Source organism: Dipodomys merriami, unplaced genomic scaffold, assembly GCF_024711535.1.
Source record: "Dipodomys merriami isolate MVZ:Mamm:240054 unplaced genomic scaffold, mDipMer1.0.p SCAF_21, whole genome shotgun sequence".
Taxonomy (NCBI): domain Eukaryota; kingdom Metazoa; phylum Chordata; class Mammalia; order Rodentia; family Heteromyidae; genus Dipodomys; species Dipodomys merriami.
In genome coordinates this window covers 28,918,016-28,940,278 of record NW_027203493.1, presented here as the reverse complement: position 1 = coordinate 28,940,278, position 22,263 = coordinate 28,918,016, and the positions used below count along the sequence as shown (strand labels likewise).

Genomic DNA, 22,263 nt, shown 5'->3' with positions numbered 1-22,263 from the left:
AGAGAACAGAAATAAGGAAGAAAAGGAAGAGAGACATAGCTATAGGACACATTGAGTGACCGATAACAGGGGGCCAAGGGAAGTCAGACATCCAGTTCTTATTGAATTACAGAGCTGGGTAGTGGGGAAGGTGATAAAGATATTGGAAAAATGGGAAGTCAAGGGGATGAGGATGCTTACAGATGTCACTTCGTTAAGACTGCCATTATCTCTCTGGCCAACTCCTCTTATTCTCACCAATGATCCTTCTACTTAAGTCAGGCCAGTTTCCTTGATGTTTCCTGAACATGCCAGCCATGTTCTCACTTTAGGATTCTTCCTCAGGTACTTGTAAGGCTAAGTCCCTCTGTCTTTGTCACTACCTCAGTGAGGCCTATTAAAACTGCAATCCATACTTCCTTAGTCACTCTCCAGAACTACCAAAATGCCTTATCCTGCTCTCTTTCCTTCTTATAGTACTTATTATCTTCTAACATATTATATTATTTTCTTTTTTATCCTATCTAGGTTTAAGATCTGTCTAGTTGCAAAAATGTACATTCCTTAAGAATGTCTCACACAGTGGTGGACAAATAATGCCTACATGCAATAAATAATTATTGGAGGAATTATCTGCATTTTATAGATGAGGAAATTGAGACATACATAAGGAACAACTTTTCCTTAAATAACACAGTCGTTGGTCAGTGGTGGCAGCCTTGATTCAAACACAGATCTTTCCAACTCTATCTTCTACCTGGCTAATCTCAATTTAGACACACCAAAGTGTGAGAAGCCAGTGGCCTATCTAGGAGGCAGGGATGTAAGAGTAGAGCCATGAGTATCTTGCCCCTACAAAACAGTGGTCTTGGCCTAGCTGTACTTGGTCATGGTCCTGAACTATTTGCAGCCTGAAAAGTAGGCATCCTGACCACAGAATCACCAAGAGAATGAATGGTTTCATTTTCTCAGTGCAAATTTAAAGAATTAGGCCAGTTTCTCTGGTGAAGCAGCTCCTAATTTTCCAGCTGCCTAAATTGTCAAATTACAAACTTATCTTCAGTAGAATGTATTTAACAAAGGGACATGTTCTATTTCCCTTTTTACCACCCATCCAGTAGATCTGCTCTTGGCTTAATTGCAGTTCCAATCCCCCAGCATAATCCATACATCACAAGGCTCACACTTACAGTGCAGTACATTAATATGCCAGAGCTGCTCAAAATAAGCGGGTTTGGCAAAGTGTAATTATTTCCAGCAAAAGAGTCACTTCTGCATTTTGACAGTCATCTGATACATTATTGTACTCAGTGCTAAACTGTGAATCTGCAAAATTAAAAGAAAGCATTTTTTTAAGTTTCGAAAGTACTCATTATTAAATTATAAAGCAGATCATTTCTGATGAGTCAGTTCAGAAGCAGAAAGACAACATGAAAGACTTCAGGAAGCTCCAGTTCTCTGAGTAACCTCTCACATCACAGTCTAGGGCTGCTGTGAAGATTAAATGAGATAGCATGTACACAACACCTATCCCAGTGCCTGGGCCAAAATAATACATGTCTATTTTCATCCCTAATTATTATTGTTATTTTTCCAGCAGCAAAATTTCCAAACACCTCAATTTGCTCATTTATTTATACATTCCCCATGATTCCCACATCCCTAAAGAACTCTCAGTCCCCTGGAGAAAAGGCAAGCGCACAGTGTGATGAATGCCAAGAGAGAAATAGGGCTGTGGGGTGCAGAGAACAAGCCCTTGACTCAAGAACAAGACCCAAACTGCACTAAACAAGGAAAGCAAGAGGCTAACAGATTGTGGAGAAAGATGTGCAGCAGACAGAAAGAAAGCTTGAAAGCTACAAAGAACACAAGACTGAGGGGAACTGTGATTAGAAACAGCCTAGGATGACTGATGAATGTAAAAGAACGAATAACAAGACTACCTCAGTCTCTCACTTTTGTGTTAGGACAGTCCCTAAGTCAGTGCTGAGTGTGTATCTATAGCCCACCTTGCCTGTCCAAATTCCTATTAAGGTGATGGCCAGCCCCAGCCACCCAGCCTCATGTACGTAGTCTCAAAGATGAAATAGGTGAGATCTCTCTTTAAAAGAGGACTTGATGAAATCCAAGCTCGCATGTGGCAGCATCTGACTGTGCTGAATCAGCTGCACTTTAGGAAAGAGTGTCCTTGGGAGGCAGGGAAGTGTCGCTTATACTCAGAACCACTCCTATCCACGAAGGACAAACTGTGAATCGTTTAACACTGGCCTTCAATTATTGAAGAAGCCTAAATGAAGTACGACAGTAAGACAGATCACACTCAGAGAGGGCCCTGGCAGGCTGACCTAAGCAGGCTTGGGCATATTCATCAAGGTGCCACACACACTGAGGAAGTTCAGCATAAGATGGTTACCAAGAAGAGCTTTTGGACATCTCCAGGACAAGACAGTCATGCTCAGCACAGAGAACGAAAGTGAAAAGAATCCAACTCTTTACAGAAAACATTTTCTTCTTGAGATAACACTGCTTATGCTGCCCAAGACCTCATTAACAACTTTAGTTCCATTTGGGGCTGCCTGTGGGGTACTTAAGACTTCAGTCAGTTGTCTCTACTGGAGGTTTCAGTCTCCTGGATATAGGTAGCTCTGGAATCTTTCAGTCTCAGTTTCTCCATCAATAAATATAAATTCATGAAGTTATAAAAATTAAATACTGAGTACTGGACATAATACACTTAAGAGAAACATGTCCATTTTGCTCCCCACTCCCTTCATTCCTTCTCATTGTGTCCTTCAAAACTAGAATGGTTTCCTAACTGGGTATTGGGGTCACTTCTTCATCACAGATGAAAACCATTGTCCTTAGCTGGGCTTGGTACTAACTTCTACCTGGGGCCTCCCTATTGGGAAGAAAGCTGGGTCAGGATGGCAGGGCCTGCAGCCTACCTCACCTGCTTATACTTCTACCTAAACTCCTGCCTGCCTGTCCCACCTATGAAGTCTGCTGTTTCTCTGTCCTTGGAACCTTCTCCTCTTCCCAGATGGTTCCTATGGTCCAGGGATCATCCATAGCCGCAGCTTGGATTCTATCCCTCTCTGGTTTGGGCTGTCAGAACTTGAGTCCCTGAACAGTAGTGGACCATACCTCAGTGCCCTAGGCTCTGCAAGCAACACAGGATCAAGCACACAGCAAAAGCTGGCCAGAGTGCTGGGGTGAGAGGAACACAGTGCCAGAGGGCCAATGCTGGGATATGTTCTTAGAAGTTCTGTCTTGAGGCCAAGAAAAAATTTCCTAGGATGGAAACTCTCCAGGAAGCCTAGGCAATGACAAATGAGCTGAGCACAGACAATCTCCAGAGACTCCGATACTCCAGAAGTCTTTACGCTCTCACAAATGTTCCTCACTCTGAGAATCGTGTATTCAATTGGGTCCTGGTCCAGGTTAGAGGTAGTAGATTCCAGAATTCTCAGAGGTGCTATAGACCTATGAGCATTGAGACCATGATGCGAAAGATGACTAAGATTTTGAGTCCTGATCACAGGGCAGATGAAAGGGGAGATGAAAGGGGAGTATTCGCACAGCCCCACACTCCCCTAGCCTGGGCAGTCCCACCTCTCAGTTTCCATAGCTGAACACCTCATCTCTGCACTCAGCATCCAGGATTGACACCCTGACTTTTCCCATCTGCCCACTAAACAGCAAGCTCCTTGAGGGAGGACTGTGTCATAGTGGATGTTGTAGCATGTGGCACCGTCTCTGGCACAAATCCCACATCTACCAATTACTACCTCTGCCAAATCATTTAAACTCTCTAAGCCTGTTTCCTAGTTTGTAAAGTAGAGATCACAATATCCTCTACACTCAAGGAGGAGGAAATGAGCAAACATATGGAAAGCCTTTACTTAGCCAAGTGTCTGAATGGAAGTCAGTACTCAACAATGGTGGAGTGAATGGGTTTGACGTGAGGAATTTGTGTAAGAGAAATAAATATTTAAACAAATGCTTACAGAATTACATAATAAATAACATCATAGGGATATATCTGCACCACAGTGACAGCAGAATATAGAGAATGCACCAAAATTTTGCCTGGAAATACATAGAAAACAGAGAAACTAGCTAAAATTAGAAGAACTAAAACCAGGCAAAAGAAGGGCAAAAGGTTCTACCTTTGTAGAACCTCTTGTATTCAAAAACGTCGTATTTGGTTACAAATGGAGACTGAAGAGCAATGATGACACACCAGGAGGAAGAATCAGTAAGAGCCCAAAAGTGCCCTGCCGGCTCTCTACAGAGAAAAGGTTTCCCTGGGAGTCGCTGAGGCTCCATCCCCTGCAGGGTTCTAATAAGGGAATGACAAGAAAGAGATAATATTGAACCACCACTTGGGTGACTATGTGGAAGCCAGAAAAATGGGCAAAACTAGAAATAAATACTTGACAGTGAGTTTGATTGGGTTGAGGGGAGAGCAATGGTGATAGGGTAAAGGGTGGAGAGGGAGCAGCCATCTCAAGAAGAGAGGCAGAATCTGAGTGTCAGAAAAACGGCAACTGGCCCATGGCAATGCCATGTATGGTACAAGACTAGGAATACAATAAATTAGCCTTTCTCCACATTTGCTGCCTTACAATTTATGCAACCATGCAGGAGAGAGAATATGGAAAATTCCAGCTGAAAGCTCAGGCCAGAATGAACAGGCCCAGAGGTCACAGTCCCACTGACAATTGGACAAAAACTACCTACAGCAGGCCAGGGTCAGGGCCAGCACTTTTCTACTTATATGCAAAATCAGGGCCCAAGGTCCAGAGACAAAGATTTCAGGTGTACTTTGGTGTGTGTATGTGTTTTAAGGCCATTTATAGGAACCCAAAATCTTCCAAGTATTTCAGAGAAATGTCCTGTATTTAATTTGTTTACAAAGATAAACAATAGCTTCTCTGTCCTACAAGCTTGGGCACCAAATTAATTAGTTAATTAACTAAAAATTTTAAAAAAACACCAAGTCCCTAAGGTCTCAGAAATCTGTCTTCTGACATACTGTCATATATACATTCATAACAAAAGAGATATATTACTGTCCAGTGAAAGCAGCTTCATTTTAATGGCCTTCTGTAGGACAAAGGGTAAGAAGGCAGGACGGGAGGTAATGAGTTCCAGCCACCTATGACCACTCCAGCTAAACACAGAATGGTTGCTTTTGTTGCTGCCTTCCTAGCTTTCCATCTAATTAGAAAGAGCTAATGACTAGGCAGCAATGGTGCTTGTTTCAGCTCTTCCAGACCCCAGTGTTTCTTCCTTATTAAAAATAAAGAGACCCAAGGGCAAAATTTGGTAAAAATGCACACAAAGAGGCACATTTCCCTTTAGGAAAAAAAAAAAAAAACATTTTGCATTAAAAAAATGGTATCCATTTAATAAGTACCAAAACTCAAGTAACAACCAGCATGATCTCTGGCAGCACCTGTCTGTATTTTTTTTTTAATTTTTTTATTGTAAAGATACTATACAGAGGGTTACAGTTACATGAGTGAGGTAATGAGTACACTTCCTCTTGAACATTGTTACCCCCTCCATTGTTTTCCCCCTCTGTCTGTATTTTTTAAAATCTTCAGACACAAAGTATCTAAAAGAGATCCAAAAGCTCTGAGTTCTAGTATCAGCTCTACATTTATCAAACATGTGGTCTTAGGAAAAGCATATTACATTTTTCTATTATTATTTTCTTTTTATTCTGTGGAACTGAGATTTGAACTCAGGGTCTTACTTTTGTTAGACAAGACATGTGCCATTTGGTCTATGATTCAAACACTTTTGCTTCAGGGTTGTTTTTTATTTTTAATTTTTTATTGTGAAAATACCGTTCAGAGGGGTTACAATTACATGGGCAAGATAATGAGTACATTTTTTATCAAGCATTATTGCCTCCTCCTTTGTTTCCCCTTTCCATCCCTTCCCATCTTCCCCACCCCCCAGCCCCTGCCCCACCAGCCAAAGTTGCAAAGTTCGTTTTTCAACATAACAACTTGTACATCTCATTGTTGCAATAGGTGCACCTGTATCCCTATTTAAACGGTTTGTTTTTGCCCTTCCCCTCCACAGATTATACCAACATCAAAAACAATGAAGACAGGGGCCCCTCAGTAGATGAATGGATCAAGAAAATGTGGTAAACATGTGGTATATATACATAATGGAATTCTATGCCATCAGAAAGAATGACATTGCCCCATTTGTTAAGAAATGGAAAGACTTGGAAAAAATTATATTAAGTGAAGTAAGCTAGGCCCAAAGAAACATAGGTCCCATGGTTTCCCTTATTTGCAATAACTAGTATATGTCTGAGGCAAACAGAAAAGGTCAGATAAGTTGATGTTAGGTAAAATGAACCCCAAGATAAGGACTCAAATGTTTTTTTCTTTCTTGCGATTGTTTCTAACATATTTATAAGATGATTTCTTTGTTGTTTTGTATGTCCTTCCCCCACAGTATAACCCTGCTTTCATTGCATTTGATGTTGATATAATTTGTTTGTTTTTATTTTTACTTTCAGATAAGGTCTCACACTTGGTGTGGCCTCAGTCCATGGTTCTCCTCTCTATGACTCTGGAGTAACTGACATTGTAGATATGAACCATCAAAACTACCTAGACTTTATTTTTTTGTTTGGTTGGTTTGTTTGGTTTGGTTTAGTGTTTCGTAGGTACAGGGCTTTCAGAACCTTGTGCTTTCACTTGGCCCTTTCACCCAAGGCTGGCACTCTACCACTTAAGCCACAACTCAACTTCTGGCTTTTTGTTAGAAATAAGAGTCTCACAAAATTGTCTGCTTGGGCTGGCTTCAAACAATGATCCTTAGAACTCAGCCTCCTGAACAGTTATGCAGGCTTGTTTTATGAGGTGAAGTTTTGAGCTTTTGCCACAATCCTTTTATCTCTACCTCCCACATGGCTGGGTTTATAGATATAAGCCACCACACCTAGCCCAGAGAATATAAAATCCTGAGCCTCAGCTGCCTCCCTATCAAAAGGGTAAAAAGCTCTTATATCGCAGTCTGGAGGAGAGAATATATACATATAAACATACATATATACATTTAAAGAAAAAAAATTTAAGTTAAAAAATCCAATCAACATTCATATAACACACACACACACACACACAAAAGTGATAACCTGAGGTTCAGTCCTGGTCTCTTCTACTGATTTGCTATTAATTTGACCTGAGATAAGACAAGTCTCCCTCCTATGTAACCTTTGTAAAGTCACAGGCTTAGAATACGTGTTCTACTTCTAAAACCCCTCCTATCCCTGATATTCAGCAATTCTCCTTCCACTGAAAGGTTGGTTTTCAGAGCACAGTTAACAGAGCTTGTTATACACATTCCACTGAGCCAGAATTTACCCTTTAGCCAGAGCCAACATGGCTTCTCAGAAAGCCTAGGTCCACCTGGAACATGACATCCTCACCAAGAAGCCGGAAGAACACAATTGATCAGTAGTTAAGGGCCAGAAAGAAACATCACAACACCTTTTAAACTCTTAGCTTTCAAGGGCTGAGTGTCTCTAAGTTTGAAATCTTTACATAGAATGACTTGAAAATACTAATTATGAACGGAAGTATAACCATGAACCAAGCATTAGTGAATCCAGGGCTCCTTCTGTCCTGATACACTGCCAGCAGCCACCAAGGAGAGCTCTAAAAGCAGCAAAGAGGTCAATTCAAAAGCACAGCATTCTGCTGCAACGCTGGTCTCCTGACTCATTCTGGCTCACCATAGCTTCAGTTTCAGCGATAACTTATGAAAAGATGGCTCTCATAGGACTGCTACTGGACGTTGGGAGCTGAGTAGAGGTGGAGCCAGTTCCAGGGAGCAGAAAGAGAAGGGGAGAAGAGCACATGCTAAACATCCTAGTGGCCAAGACCTTGCTTTCCAATCAGCATAATCCCTGCCATAGTGACACAACTGAGGAAAACCTCACTCAGGCAATGAGGCATAGAGAAAAGCTAAGGAAGTATCTGAAGAAAGCCCTGAGTTCTAGTCCTGGCTCTACATTAACAGACTATGAGGCTCTTCATCCCTCTGGATAAGAAGTCGTCACTTGCTCCTGTCACCATTAATCTGACACGGAAATTTACTGCATCCTAGCTTCATCTTAGTTCTCAGGGCCACATTGCCCACTGTGCAAGGGTTATAATTCAGTTACCTGTTTCCTCAGTAATGGAGGGTATAAGACTTAATGGCTATGGAGACCATCAGTAGATAGAAAAGGGGTATCTTTCTTCAGGATTTCCCAATGTCACAGTACTCATTTTTCATCCTTGGCTCATGTTAAAGCCTAGCTCTCAATCTTCTCATCCAGTCTATGAAAGCCTCCTCGTGGTTTCAGGACCACACAGTAATAATAGACATGGTCAGCCTTCAGAAATCAGTATTTCTGACTAGCTGATTGTCCAACTCTAACAGAAATCTTTCAATTTGACTGTAAATTCTCTATAAGCCATTAGCTACAATAATACTCAACTTCCAAACATCAACCTTCAAGTTCTCCTAGCCCTACACAGAGCTTAAAGAACAAGATGACAAGACCTCTGACCACCTTTGCCCTTCTCTCTCTCTCTCTCTCTCTCTCACTCTCTCTCTTTTTGTTGTTGTTGTTCAGTCTTGGGGCTTGAACTCTGGGCCTGGGAGCTGTCCCTAAGCTCTTCAGCTCAAGGCTAGCACTTTACCCCTTGAGCCACAGCGCCACTTCCAGCTTTTTCTGCTTATGTGATGCTAAGGAACTGAACCCAGGGCCTCATGCATGCAGGGCAAACACTCTACCACTGAGCCACCTTCCCAGCCGTGCTCTTCTTTTTAAACAAGCCTACTTGTTTAAGTACGCTTGCCTACAAGGACAAGGCTATTTTGAGTAAAATGGGCCCTGGCAAGCCCCTCTTCTCACTTAGGGAGGGACAAGGGCTGACCTCTGAAAGTCACCACTGAGTGTTGGCCCACTAGTGGACCTCTAAGGCTTATCTCTAGGATGCCTTCTCTGACTTCCAGTGATGCACAAAAGACCCAGTATATTCAATTTCTGTCTTGTATCCCATTCTCTTATCTATACGCTTTGAAAGGACAATACTGTATAAGCTGTCTCTCTCAGTGGTGGTCCACACATAATAGTTATGTAATAAATGCTTCATGTGTGAATGAACAAGCCAATGTGGGGGGGGGGGGAGTAAAAAAAAAAAGAAGGACAAAGATCATTAGCTCAGGTTCATCAGTATCTATCAAGCCTGCCCTTTTTGCCCACTGTGAACGGGGCCACGCCCTTGTCCAGAATTCAGAACTAAAAGAGAAGATACCAGGGGTCTGAGACATTTAAGTCTGGGGAAAGCTGGGGCTCAAACTGCCTTGGAATTTTTTCTTCGCTAAGGAATAATAACAAGTAGTCTCTGCTCACCTATTTCAGATTCTGTGCTATCCTTACCAAAATTTCCAGGTCAGAAATTTATTCTTTAGAAACTGGATGCTGTTGACATTGCTATTATCAAATAAAATATGAAAACATACAGTATATAGTATTGTTTACATTAATATTTATTGCACCCTAATCTATAGAATTCTATTTCTCTGTGTCATGAACTAGAAAATTTTGCAAATAAGTGGAGTTACAAAGCCACTCCAGGCCACCCACTTTGGAGAACATAAAATCACTTAAGTAAGGCAAACTGACTTTGGTGAAATCGCCTGTATTTTCCATCCACTTACATAACTCTGTATTGTCAAAGTGCACCAATAACCAGTGCTGTCATCTCATGCCCCCAAGAAAAACCTCCTTTGGGGCTCTTTTTACATTTATTTTCAATTGTCAGATCCCCTGAGGGGGGAAAAAAAATCAAATCACTGACGCTATTTCAAACTTCATGCTCAAGGCAGCCACTAAGAGGATAATAGGGCAGCTCCGCTTTTCTCTCTTTGAGGCAGGAAGACACCCCATGGCTGTGAAGGAAAGGTGGGACACGTGTGTGCACATTTAAAATATAGCAAGGAACCCCAAAACAACAGAAAGCCAAGAGGAGCTAGAGGAAACAGCTTCTTTGGAACTATGAATCATTCCAAGGTAACTTAGGTTATTATGTAAGAAGCAAAATGAGCTTTCAGCCTTGCCATTGATTCATTGTTTCAGCCATTCATGCATTCATTCAGCAAACATTTATGCAGAACCCATTAACTGCCAAGCACTGTGGTGGATAGGGAGGCAGGCAGCACAAGGAAGATTCCAAGTAGCAGCAACATCAGCCCAATGCTGCTCCCTGTGTTCCTACCACACTACCTTTCCTGCAGGTACTTGGGCCAGGTTCTCTCATGCTCTAGCACAGGTCACAGTTTAAATGTTTCTTCCAGCAGGAGGTCTTGGCTGCTTTGTACCCTCCTCTCTATCCCCAGCTATAGGGAGCTTGCCTGTTATAGATTCTTATTGCTTCTCCCTTTTAACACTCCACTCTTACCATGCTCTTCTGTTCCCATAGATAGCAGGGTCTATGTGGGAAGGAACTGCCTGTCCAGTGACTGGAAGAGTGGCTAAAATACAGAATAAACCAGGATTCATGGGACAACTACAGGCTCTGAGAAGTACAATGAAGTACAATGAAGTAAGTATGGTATAGAGAGCTGAACAGATTCAAAGCACTCAAAGCTATGTCACCTTCATCAACTCCCGTGGTCTCCCTAAGCCTCAGCTTTCCCATCTGTAAATAGACATAGTACTTCATAGAGGTATAGTGAAGATTAAATAATGTAGTGTGGATGACTGGCTCAAAATAGATGCTCAACAAATACTATCCATACTATACCTCCTAGTTTCCTATAGTTAAGGAAGCTCTGTTAACTCTAAGGCAGATTCCAGCCCTATAGAAATTTATCAAGACGGGGGAAGGCTGGGAAGGGATGTGAAGGGTAAACAAAGGAGGAGGCTGCAATGCTTGATAAGAAATGTACGCATTATCCTGCCCAAGTAATTGTAACCCCTCTGTACAGTATGTTCACCAAAAAAAATAAAATATAAAAAAAAAGAAATTTATCAAGACAGGATTCACACAAGAGTTACAAGATAGGAACTACGGTGGGACAGCAGACATGATTTCACAGACCCTCCATGCTCTAAACCTGGGCTCCATCAGTCTGCCTGACCAAGGCACACTAGGCCCACATTAGGCCTGCAAGTTGACACACAAATGACTGCCACCAGAGGGAGAAGCTGGCAGAGACTGAGCCCATTCCTTGTGCCAGAAAGTGACCTTTAAAGGACACTAACAACTCTTTCCCAACTAGTCTGCAAGCAGGCTAGGTGAGATCATTAGAGGAGAGGCACCACAGGGCAATGGGAGATGCCTGATGCTGAGATCCAGAGGACCGCATTTAGTCCAAACTCTGCCACTTCCTAGATGTGTGACTTGGGTAAGTCTTCTCTCGAAATCTCATTTGGCCATCTATAACTTGAAAGGATTGGACCAGAATAATGTCTAAGGGCCCTTAAAGTGCTAAGGAAGGCTCTGTGATTCCAAGTGCATGTCAGTCAGCTGCAATCAGGCACTCCACTGCACTGATGTTCTGCTCTCAAACACACAGCAGATAAAACAGCCATAGGGAAGAGCTAACATGGTATTTCCTGAGACTTTGGTTTTCTGATGCAGCACTGCACCTGTTCTTCCAGCATTTCCAATTACTGGATAATATCATCACTTGTGCTCCCCAAAACAGCTACCATTTGTCACCCACTTGGTATTTTGGGTATTTGTTCTTTTTTTTTCTTTTTGTAATCATTAGCTAGAATATTAGAAAGACTAATCAATATAATTGACAAGTAAAATTTACCCAAAAAACAATTTATCCTTCTTTGTTTCCACTGTAAGAATAGCAATGCCTTTGTTACTTGGTGAAATATTGTGTATGTAACAAAAAAATAAAGTTTATATTAAAAAAAAAGAATAGCGATGCCTTTAATGAATTGCTGGCCTGCACTGAAAAATCATACTACTGATGGAAGGTATTTGGGAATATGGGAGCAAAATATTACTTTGTAAACAACAAATGGCATGCACAGTAATATGACCCATCCATAATCCACAGCTCTTTTCCTATACGAATGATAGTCAATATCCCAAGGCTTGTAATACTACCCACTTTCACAAAAACACATACCCAACAGTCACCATGCTATTTAAATATCTTAGCCTTTTTCTTTCAGTAATGGGGATTGAACAAGACCGTTCATTTGCTCTACCACTTGAAAGTGTTCTACTACTTTGGCTTTTAGTTTGTATTCCAGATAGAGTTTCAAGTTGATTTTGCCTGAGCTAGCCTGAGACGATGATCCTGCCTTCCAAGTTGCTGGGATTCTGTGTGTCACCAGATCCAGTCACCCATTCTTCTAGGGATTGGTAAAACAAACAAACAAAAACAGATAAAACATAATTACAGTCCTTAAACAAAGTCTGAAGGACAAGAGATCCTATCTGTGGGAAAAAAAAAATAGCAGACTGGACTTAATCTACATGCTCATAGGCCAAAGAACCAACTGCAAAACACTACCCAATATCTATACTTTAGAAAGCCCAGAATGCATTGCTATTCTTTTTTAATATAAACTTTATTTTTTATTTTTATTTTACAGATGGTTGTGATGATTAGAAAACAAAGGTTTGTTTCTGTAAGACAGTATCTAAATTCCTTTAAGTTCAAAACAAGCAAGCAAATCCACTACTGAAACATAAACTATGGTCAGTCCTTTGTATTCACAGGTTCTACATCAGTAGGTTCAACCAAATATGGATTAATAATATTTTATTTTTTTTTAAAAACTGCATCTGAACATACATTGGAGAAAAGGCAGCCTCTTCACCAAATAGTGCTGGCAAAAGTAGTTGTCAACTTGCAGGAGAATGTAACCACCTCTACCACTCACCATGCATAAAAATCAACTTGAAATGGACCAAGGAATTCACTGTAGGACTTGAAACTTTAAATCTACTAAGGAAAACACATGGAAAACACTGAAAGTCATACAAACAGGTGTTATTTTCTGAACAGGTCCCCAATTACCCAGAAAACAATAACAACTTAACTATGTCACACAACAAAAGAAACAATTAACAGAACCAAAAGACTGCCCTCTGTATGGGCAAAAATCTTTGCCAGCTAATTCAACAGATAAAGGCTTAATATCCAGAATACACAAAGCACTCAAAAATTAAACAGCAAAAGAACAAATAATCCAATTAGTAAATGGCACGTGAACTGAACAGTTCACAGAAGCACAAATGGCCAGTAGATACATGAAGAAATAAACAACATTCTTAGCAATAAAGGAAATGCAAATCAAGACTACACTAAGATTCCATCTTAACCCAGTCAGAATAGCAGCCATCAAGAACAACAACAAATGCTGGAAAGGATGCAGAGAGGAGGTAGGGAGAAGGAATCCTTATACACTGATAGTGGGAAAGTAAATTAGTACAACCACTACAGAAATCAGTATAAAGTTTCCTCAAAAAATTAAAATAGCATTACTTTATGACCCTCTTATACCATGATTGGGCATATATCTAAAAGACCATAAATCAATACACAAGAAAGGTACCTACAGACCTATGTTTATTGCAATACTAATTCACAATAGCCAAATTTTGGAATCAACCAAGATATCCAACAACAAATGAATAAAGAAAATATGGTTGGGCACTGGTGGCTCACACTTGTAAACCTAGCCATTTAGGAGGCTGAGATATCAGTGTTCAAAGCCAGCCAAGACAGGAAAATCTGTGAGACTCTCATCTCCAACCAACCAAACACAAAAAAAAAAAAAAAAAAAAAAATGGAAGTAGAGCTGTGGCTTGAGCACAAAAGCTTAGGGACAGTGCCCAGGCCCTGAGTTCTAGCCCCATAAATGACAAAAAGAAAAAGAAAAGAAAAGAAATAGTACACATATACAACTGGCCATGAAGAAAAATGAAATTATATCATTTTCAGGAAATTGAATAGAACTGGAAATCATCATCTTGAAGAAGATAAGCCATGTACAAAAAGCTAAGTACTGAATGTTTTTGCTCATTTGTGGGAGCAAGACCTAAAGAACATACATATTCACAGGCATGTACATACAGACAAAGATGTATATACTTACATAGAACATGGTTATAACTATGAGACCATTTAAGGGAAGAGGGAAAGGGAGGAAAGAGAGAAAACAATGAAAGATGAATAAATTCACAACACATTACAATTATGTATGAACATGACACAATGAATCTTAGCGAAAGCTGGGTTGGGGGATGGGAAAACAGAAAGCAGTAGAAGGGTGACTCTAATTAAACTAGAATATATGCATGTCTGAAATACCTTCATTTTTCCATCAAGGTATGGTAAAAATCTCTTGATACAATAAATACATGCCAAAGAAAACTGAATGACAGGAAAGTGAAAAGGCTCTGTTGGAGGTGAGAAAGTATTACTACAAAAGGGAGTAAATGAATGAGGAAGAATATGGTAGAATTAATTTATTTGCATGTACAGAAATAGTTGAAAATGTTGAAATTGTTTTAGAAAGGGAAGGGTGCAAGAGAGGATTTCAGAGAGAGTTTCATCAGATATATTGTATGAATTTATGTAAATGTCACAGTGAGACCCCCTTGTACAACTAACACATACTAATTAAAAATCACTTAAATTTTAAAAAAAACTGCATCTGTACTGAACAAGTATAGACATTTTTCTTGTCATTAATCCCTAAGACAATATAGTTCAACAACTACTTACTTAGCACTAATATACTACTAGATACTTCAAGTAATCTATACATGATTTATTCAGAACACTATAAATTATATGCAAATTCTATACCATTTTATCTAAGATACTGAAAATGTTGATATCCACCTATCTCATGTGGATACAGGACAACTCTATGGGTATAGGTGTGTGGCTGTATGTGTGTTTGTGTTTATGTGTTCCACTGGGAATTGAACCCCAGAGTCTGTGCATGCTTAGCTAGTACTCTACCACTGAGTTACATCTCCAATCCTTAGTTTTTTGAGATGGTCTGACAGGTAGCTCAGGGTGGCCTCAACCCTGAGCTCCTTCTGCCTCTACCTCTCAAGCACATTTACCATCACACCTAGATGTACATTTAAAAGCTTTTAAAACATAGACTAAGAAAAATATGGATCACAAATACCAAAGTTGGCAAGTAGGAAATACAGAAAATAGTTTTCATTGATGTTAGAGCCTTAAATTTGGGATTATCAAAATACATGTCTTTGGGAAAGCTAAGTTTGAATAATTCCATATATTTTTACAACAACCACAGTAACAGACAAAACTAGTTAGGATAATCAATAATAGCCACTAAAGTGACTGTTTTTCCTATTATGACAGCCTCAAGAAACTTTTTACTGAGAGGTATTCCTGTGGGTTTTGTTTTTGTTTTTGTTTTTTGTTTTTGTCAGTCATGGGGCTTAAACTCTGGGCCTGGGCACTGTACCTCAGCTCTTCAGCTCAAGGCAAACGCTCTACCTCTTGAGGCACAGTGCCACTTGGGTTTTCTGGTGGTTATTTGGAGATAAGAGTCTCATGGACTTTCCTGCCCAGGCTGGCTTTGAACTTTGATCCTCAGATCTCAGCCTCCTGAGTGGCTAAGATTATAGGTGTGAGGCACCGGTGCCCAGCTATTCCTGTGTTTATACTTCTCTGAAACATACAATACCAAAATGATTAATGATTTAAGAAGACCCAAGTACTTTTCAGAGTAAGTTGAATTATAAACAACACAGGACTTTTTTTAAGCACTAAGATCCTTAAATGAAAGGTATTACCTGGGTACCTATATCCCTTGCTATTTTTCCAGGGAAATTGATGCCCTTCCAGAAAGAGATACCAATCAAATGAGCCTTAAAGACAATTTAATCTGAATGTTTCTTTAGCTGCTATATTAATAAAAGGTAATATAATACCTGGCAAATAGGTATTCAACAAAGCAAGAGCTTTCAATCCCACCTGATTATTATTGGATTCTCAAATTCAAACAAGGCAAACTACCCCTCAAACAATTCAGATCAGAGAGCCAGGTAAATATTAGGTTAGCCTGTCTCCCAGCTGGTAAAACAGACGAAGAGTTTGAAGTGGTTACACATTCAGGAGAAAAGAAACTGCCTGCGTCAGCTGCCTGTAATTTTAATCCACTGGGCTCTTCGGTCTCTGAGTTGAATATATCACAATACTCCTCCAGTAAGACCCACTATGTAGATATTAGTTCTACTATTAACTTCAACAATGGTCCACTGCAGTGCACTGGGACTAGTTATGGGTCATGACTCAAACAGTCTTCATGTAAAAACTTCATGAAGATTGCTTTATCCTCTGGCAATTCCACCACAAACAGATCTCCAGACCATGTGACATTTGTGCCAAACTAGAAACCAAAGTACAAATGAATTTCTAGAGAAAGTATACACTTGAATGAGTTTCCAGAGAAACTACTTAATCTAAATTTTTACCCTATTTTTGTCTGCATAACACTAAAGTTAAATTATTTAAAGAAAGCATCATCTATTCTTCCACGACCTCATACCACATCTCATCTTCTTTTCATTAACCAATATTTCCTTTAAATCTATAACTGAGGGGCTGGGAAGGTGGCTCAGTGGTAGAACGCTTGCCTTGTATGCATGAGGCCCTGGGTTTGATTCCTCAGCACCACATAAGCAAAAAGAAAAAAAAAGCTGGAAGTGGTGCTGTGGCTCAAGTGGTAGAGCACTAGCCTTGAGCTGAAGAGCTGAGGGACAGCGCCTAGGCCCAGAGTTCAGGCCCACGACCAGACCCAAAAACAATAAAAATAAAAATAAAATTAAAAATAAATAAATCTATAATTGAGCACAAACAGAATTCTATGGAAAGATATGATCCTCTCTTAATTTTACTTATTTATCTGCTGAAGATCAAACTCTAGTCCTTGTGCATGCTAAGCAGGAACTTTCTCATTGAGCTATACCTCCAATCTCTGCACTGAATTTGGAGGAAACTAAGTCCTATTGATGGATATAACTCAGTAGCTACCACAAAGCAAAGGCTTGCCAGCAGGCAGCTAAAAATAAAGGGTCATTCTACTGTGTCCCTCCACTCCATTTCCAGTCAGAATTAGTTGCATATTTTTCTCTTTTGGATTTTGAGGCTCTATATAAAATTTTACTTGAAAATAAAATGAAACATAGTTGTCCTACTACTAAGCACTCAAAGCTTATCATTTGTAGAATTATGGAATGTTAAAGCTAGATATGACAAGTCAATACTTTCGTTTTATGGATGATAAATGCAAAAGACACTAGCCCATGCTTATTCAGATAATACCTAGAATTAGACTTTAGGTCTTCATCCCTAACACACCAACACTAAGGCCTATCCCTAACTCAGGAATTATTCATTCATTCAATAAGTATTTATCAAATACTACTATGTGTCAGGCACTTCTTGAGCACTGACAAAGTTGTTTTTTTTTTTAAATCTTGCCTCACTACTTAAAGTTTAGTAAAGGAAGAGAAATAATAAATACAACAAATGAGTAATGCCAACAGGATAAAGTAGTAAAGAAAAGAAGGGTATAGAAACCAAGGTGAGGGAATCAGTGGTTGCAACTGGTGGACTTCCATGACGACCATGCCATTAAGTCTCCGTGTATCTAATAATAAGTGTGCATGCACTCTCACGCTCATTATGTCAGGCTCACTAAGTCAGAAGAGTAAGTTCTCTAGTGATACATCTGTCTGAAATTTCTCAGGATTACATCTACTTTTTAAAATGGCATCCAAAGCAAATTAGTATAGTAAGTAGGATGTTAAAACTATTTGGTGAAAATATTGAACAGAACTCACAAAGTACACATGAGCATGACATTAATTGCTGTGTGTAGCTCTAGGAGGAAACCAAGAATCAAGAATGTGGCAAAAATAGTGAGAAATGAGAGATCTGGCTGCCAGGCTTATTCTGTTGAATGACACTGAAGATGATTATGTGCTCTGAGCCTCAATTTCCTTATGTGTAAATAGTAAGGAGGTCAGACTAGATATTCACTGAGAATTCACGCTGTTTTTGAAATATTAAAGCTCTCCAATGTATCAAAAGCATTATGTAATACCTTAGATTCTTACCGGCATTATTATCTGAATCCTAAGGAATTCTAATAACAGTACATTTATAGAGTTCTTCACAGTGTTCAGTTTGTTTCACATGCGTTATTCTCAATTTAACATGTAATTGATTCTGATCAATTCTCATCAATAGCAAAGAGTATGAAGCCCTCTGCTCTCTATGGCCTACACTGGTCCAGGTGTGGCTCTGACCAAGGACTTCACAGAGAGACTTGCAGAGTTAGGTGCATCATTCCATAGGGCTAAGGACGACAAGAGCATGTTGGTGACTTTAACAGCCATTTCCCACTTAAGAGGCATAGCCACTTTTCTAATTAGGTCCTTCAAATACTCAGGCACTTGCCACTAGTAACATGCACAGAATGCAAACTTTAAAAGTCTTTTTAAAGCTTTTTTTAAAAGCTGTATCTTTTAATCTAGGAATCCTATTCCTAACCACTTTTACTATAAAATAAACAGAAATTTAACCAAAGATTTAGATATGATGGTATTGATCACAGCCTAATTTTTAGTAGCACAAACTTACAATCTATTGCTCCCAAATTAATCACATAAATTGTGGTATGTCCAAATACTAATGGAATATTATTCTAAAACATTAGACAATTACAGCAAAGAACATTTAAGTAACATGGGGAAAATATTAACAATATTATTATAGGTAGAAAACCGGAATATAAGGCAAACATAGTACACGAAAGTTTATATTTTTAAATAATACAGAAAAGCGATGAAAAAAATAGAATGTTAGAAGTAGTTTTCTCTAAGATGTGAAATTGATGATTTTTAGTGTTCTATAATTCTATATACTGTAATTCTAGAATGAGCAGGTATTATTTTTATAACTAGAAATTTAGAAATACTTTTTAAGAGATCCCTATCCTACTTACCTCACAAAGTAGTGATAAAAACTGGTAAAGACTTAAGATAAATTAGTATCTTAAATAGAATCCCTGAAGATAGTTCAAGCCAACACTAGGATCATGTCCTCTGTTAAGGTTAGGCTTTAGGATCCTAGGAGTGTAGAACCCTTTGTGAAATCTCTCTACCCACGGGATGTGACCCACATTGTTGGCTAGGCAGGTTTGAGTTGGGCCCACACTTCCTGCCTAGTTCTCTGATGCTCTATTACATACACCATTAAGGGTAAAGCAAGCAGTCTGTGAACAGGAAGTAGAGATCTCCTGGGGAACAACATCCAAAGTAACAAAGGCTGTTCTGCCCAAAAGGCATAGAGCTTGAACTTCTGCTACTGGCTCTAGTTTCTGTACTCAAAATAACTCCTTTGAGGATCTACCCTGGTCCTAAGATTTCCCCTATAGCTTTGGTCCCCTGTGTACCATGAGAGAGGAAAAGTAGGTCTAACATGACCTTCAACAACAGGTGTAGCTCAGAAGTAGAATGCCTTCCTACTGTGAGGCCCTGGGGCTGGAAGAAGTTGGCTCAGTGGTAGAGTCCTTGCCTCGCATGCATGAGGCCCTGGGTTCGATTCCTCAGCACCACATAAGTAGAAGAAAAAAAAAAAAAAAACAGAAGTGATGCTGTGGCTCAAGTGGTAGGGCACTAGCCTTAAGCTGAAGAGCTGAGGTATAGCACCTAGGCCCAGAGTTCAGCCCCCACAACCGACAAAATAAATAAATAAATAAAAAATAAATGTGAGGCCCTGAGTTCAAATTCAAATATTGCCCAAAACAGAGTAAAACACAGTACTCAAACATCTTTTATTTTACTTCTCTCTCCATTAGTTGGATCCATTTTTTCAAAAGACAATATAACCTTTAAAAAATTCCTCTATTTACATTTCTGTTGTTTCTATAAGTTGGTTTTGCTCTTATGATTTAAGAAAATAAAAAAGATAATATATATGGACAAAATATAGTATAAGGGGGCTGGGAAGGTGGCTCAGTGGTAGAGCGCTTGCCTTGCATGCCTGAGGCCCTAGGTTCGATTCCCCAGCACCACACAAAAAGAAAAAAGCTGGAAGTGGCGCTGTGGCTCAAGTGGTAGAGTGCTAGCCTTGAGCTGAAGAGCTAAGGGACAGCGCCCAGGCCCCACAACCGGACCCCCAAAAAAAGAATATATATATATAGTATAAGGATCTTAATTTATACCTTGTCCTTGTCCCTACCAGTACTTACACTTACACTTGACACAGGGAAAATAAGACCCCAAAAAAGGAAATTGACTTTTATAAAGCCAAACAGCCAATTACTGGGAAACTGAACTCAAATATTCAAACTTCCAGTTCAATATGTTTGTTGCAGAATCCCAGATCTGGCACTTACTATCAGGAAGGGCTCCAGGTTCTTTCATCTTATATGGGTATCTTTGCCCAGGATACTTTAGGCATATTTTTAGTCATCTAATCCTAAGAATATTGGGTAATAAAGGAAATGACAAGTACAACTAATGGTAAGTAGATGCATGAGCAAAGTTGTGATTGTCCATAGTGCTCACCAGAGAAGGCAGCAGGGATAATTCCCAGGAATAGAAGAGACTGAAGTATGTTAGGGAAAGCTAACCAATTTCTGCCTTGGGTTCTTGGTCCTCCTTAGTGTGGCTGTAGACTGGCTTTCATCAGACAGTGAACTGTTGTGGGAGAGAGAATAACAAATGTGACAATGCTGGAGGAGTCAAGGCTACCTTCTGGGACAGAAGAGTGACTATTACGTGGGGAAGAAGAGCTGGAATCTGGTATGCTGTATTTCTCCTAGCATGACAAATTTCCATACCCTCTGAAGAGGAAAAAAAGATATATAGAAGATCAGCAGGGACACAAGGAAGAAAAAGGAAGCGTAGGGGAGAGGAAATAGAAGAGTATATTTTAATAGTAAACAAGCTAGATGACAAACTTGGAGACAGGTGTTTTCTTTTTTTTCTTTCTAATTTAAAAAGGAAAGTGGACTTCATTGTTCTGAATTCTATCCACCCACTTCCCTCTCTCCGCCTCCCTCCCTAGCCTGTCGGTAATCCAAGATAATGAAGTACCAAGGTAAATCAGGCAAGAGAACTGAGCCTGGACAGAAGAACCACCTCTCCTCAGCCCCACCCCTTGTGCTAGAACACTCTGAACTGCCTACTGAGCCTTGTCAGCTGGGAGGGCTGCTAACAACGGTGAATTAATTTGGGCGTTTCCTCACAGAGAAGCCGAGGTGCCACCTCACTGCATGAATACAGTGTGCAGCCTGCCTTCCTCTGGATCATCCAGGTGTGCACAAGCATCACAGACCATGTGACTCCCGATGGACTGGGGCAGCCTTGGGGGGACAGGGAGAAGCTGTGCGCCAGCAGGGAACAAAGACGTGAAGGATATTCCAAAAGTGCAAGCACAGTAAAAGAGGCCAGCCTCTGGGTGAAATCCATAGCTCAGTGGAGCCCTTGTCCATCTGGCAGCAGATGGCTGTTCTATTCTAGACCTGGCCATTCCCCTGGAGAAAACCCCTTTGGAGGTGGTGTTGTCACTCCCATTCTCAATTTGTACCTCATGCTCATACATCACCAGGATGGGAGATTCTCAGCAATATTTGGCAAAAGGGAGCTTTTGTTTTTCTTTTACTTCAGGTTGAATTATTCATTTTACTTTTGAGATAAAATTGTTTACTATAGAAGAGCTCCAAAAAATCTTCCTTAATAAAACAGTCAATGCATTTTCCTTCCCGCTTCCAGTCTACCAAAGCAAGGGGTTTAGCAACCCAAACAAGTCCATTCCAATAGGAAGTAGGAAAAGCATTTTTCAAACCATAAAAAGGTGACAAAGGAAACTCCAAGCCAACCTGTACCATCAGCATTTCCTTCCTCATGGCCAAGATACCAATATCCCAGGATGCTAACAAGGCCACCTGGGATAGCAGGAAGGCCAATGAACATTCTAAGTCAAGATATCTGGGTGGCAGCCCAGTTCTTACTACTGCTCGGTTGTGCAGACTTGGGTCCGGTGCTTAGCATCGTTGAGTTCCAGAGTCTCCATGTATAAAACAGACACATTAATGTGTTTGTACTTAATACTATTAGCAGGACCGTTTACATATTGAATGCCAGGTAACAACTTCTTTGAACAACATCACTTTCCCTCTCTCTGCCAATCATATACATTCATCTCTTTGAA

The 22,263-nt window shown here is 40.0% G+C and overlaps 1 protein-coding gene across 7 annotated transcripts in view; it reads right to left on the bottom strand.

The window, feature by feature from the left end:
• The window catches only part of Sergef (secretion regulating guanine nucleotide exchange factor), a 212,929-nt gene that overhangs the window by 117,925 nt on the left and 72,741 nt on the right, over positions 1–22,263 (bottom strand). Inside the window, exon 10 of one of the 7 annotated variants that reach the window (XM_070032782.1) lies at positions 20,607–20,747. The exons of the other annotated variants lie outside the window; for them this stretch is intronic. Coding sequence (XP_069888883.1) covers positions 20,736–20,747 — 12 coding nt within the window. The 3' untranslated portion in view covers positions 20,607–20,735. Of the gene's footprint in view, positions 1–20,606; positions 20,748–22,263 lie in introns of those variants that run through there. 7 annotated transcript variants of the gene reach the window in all.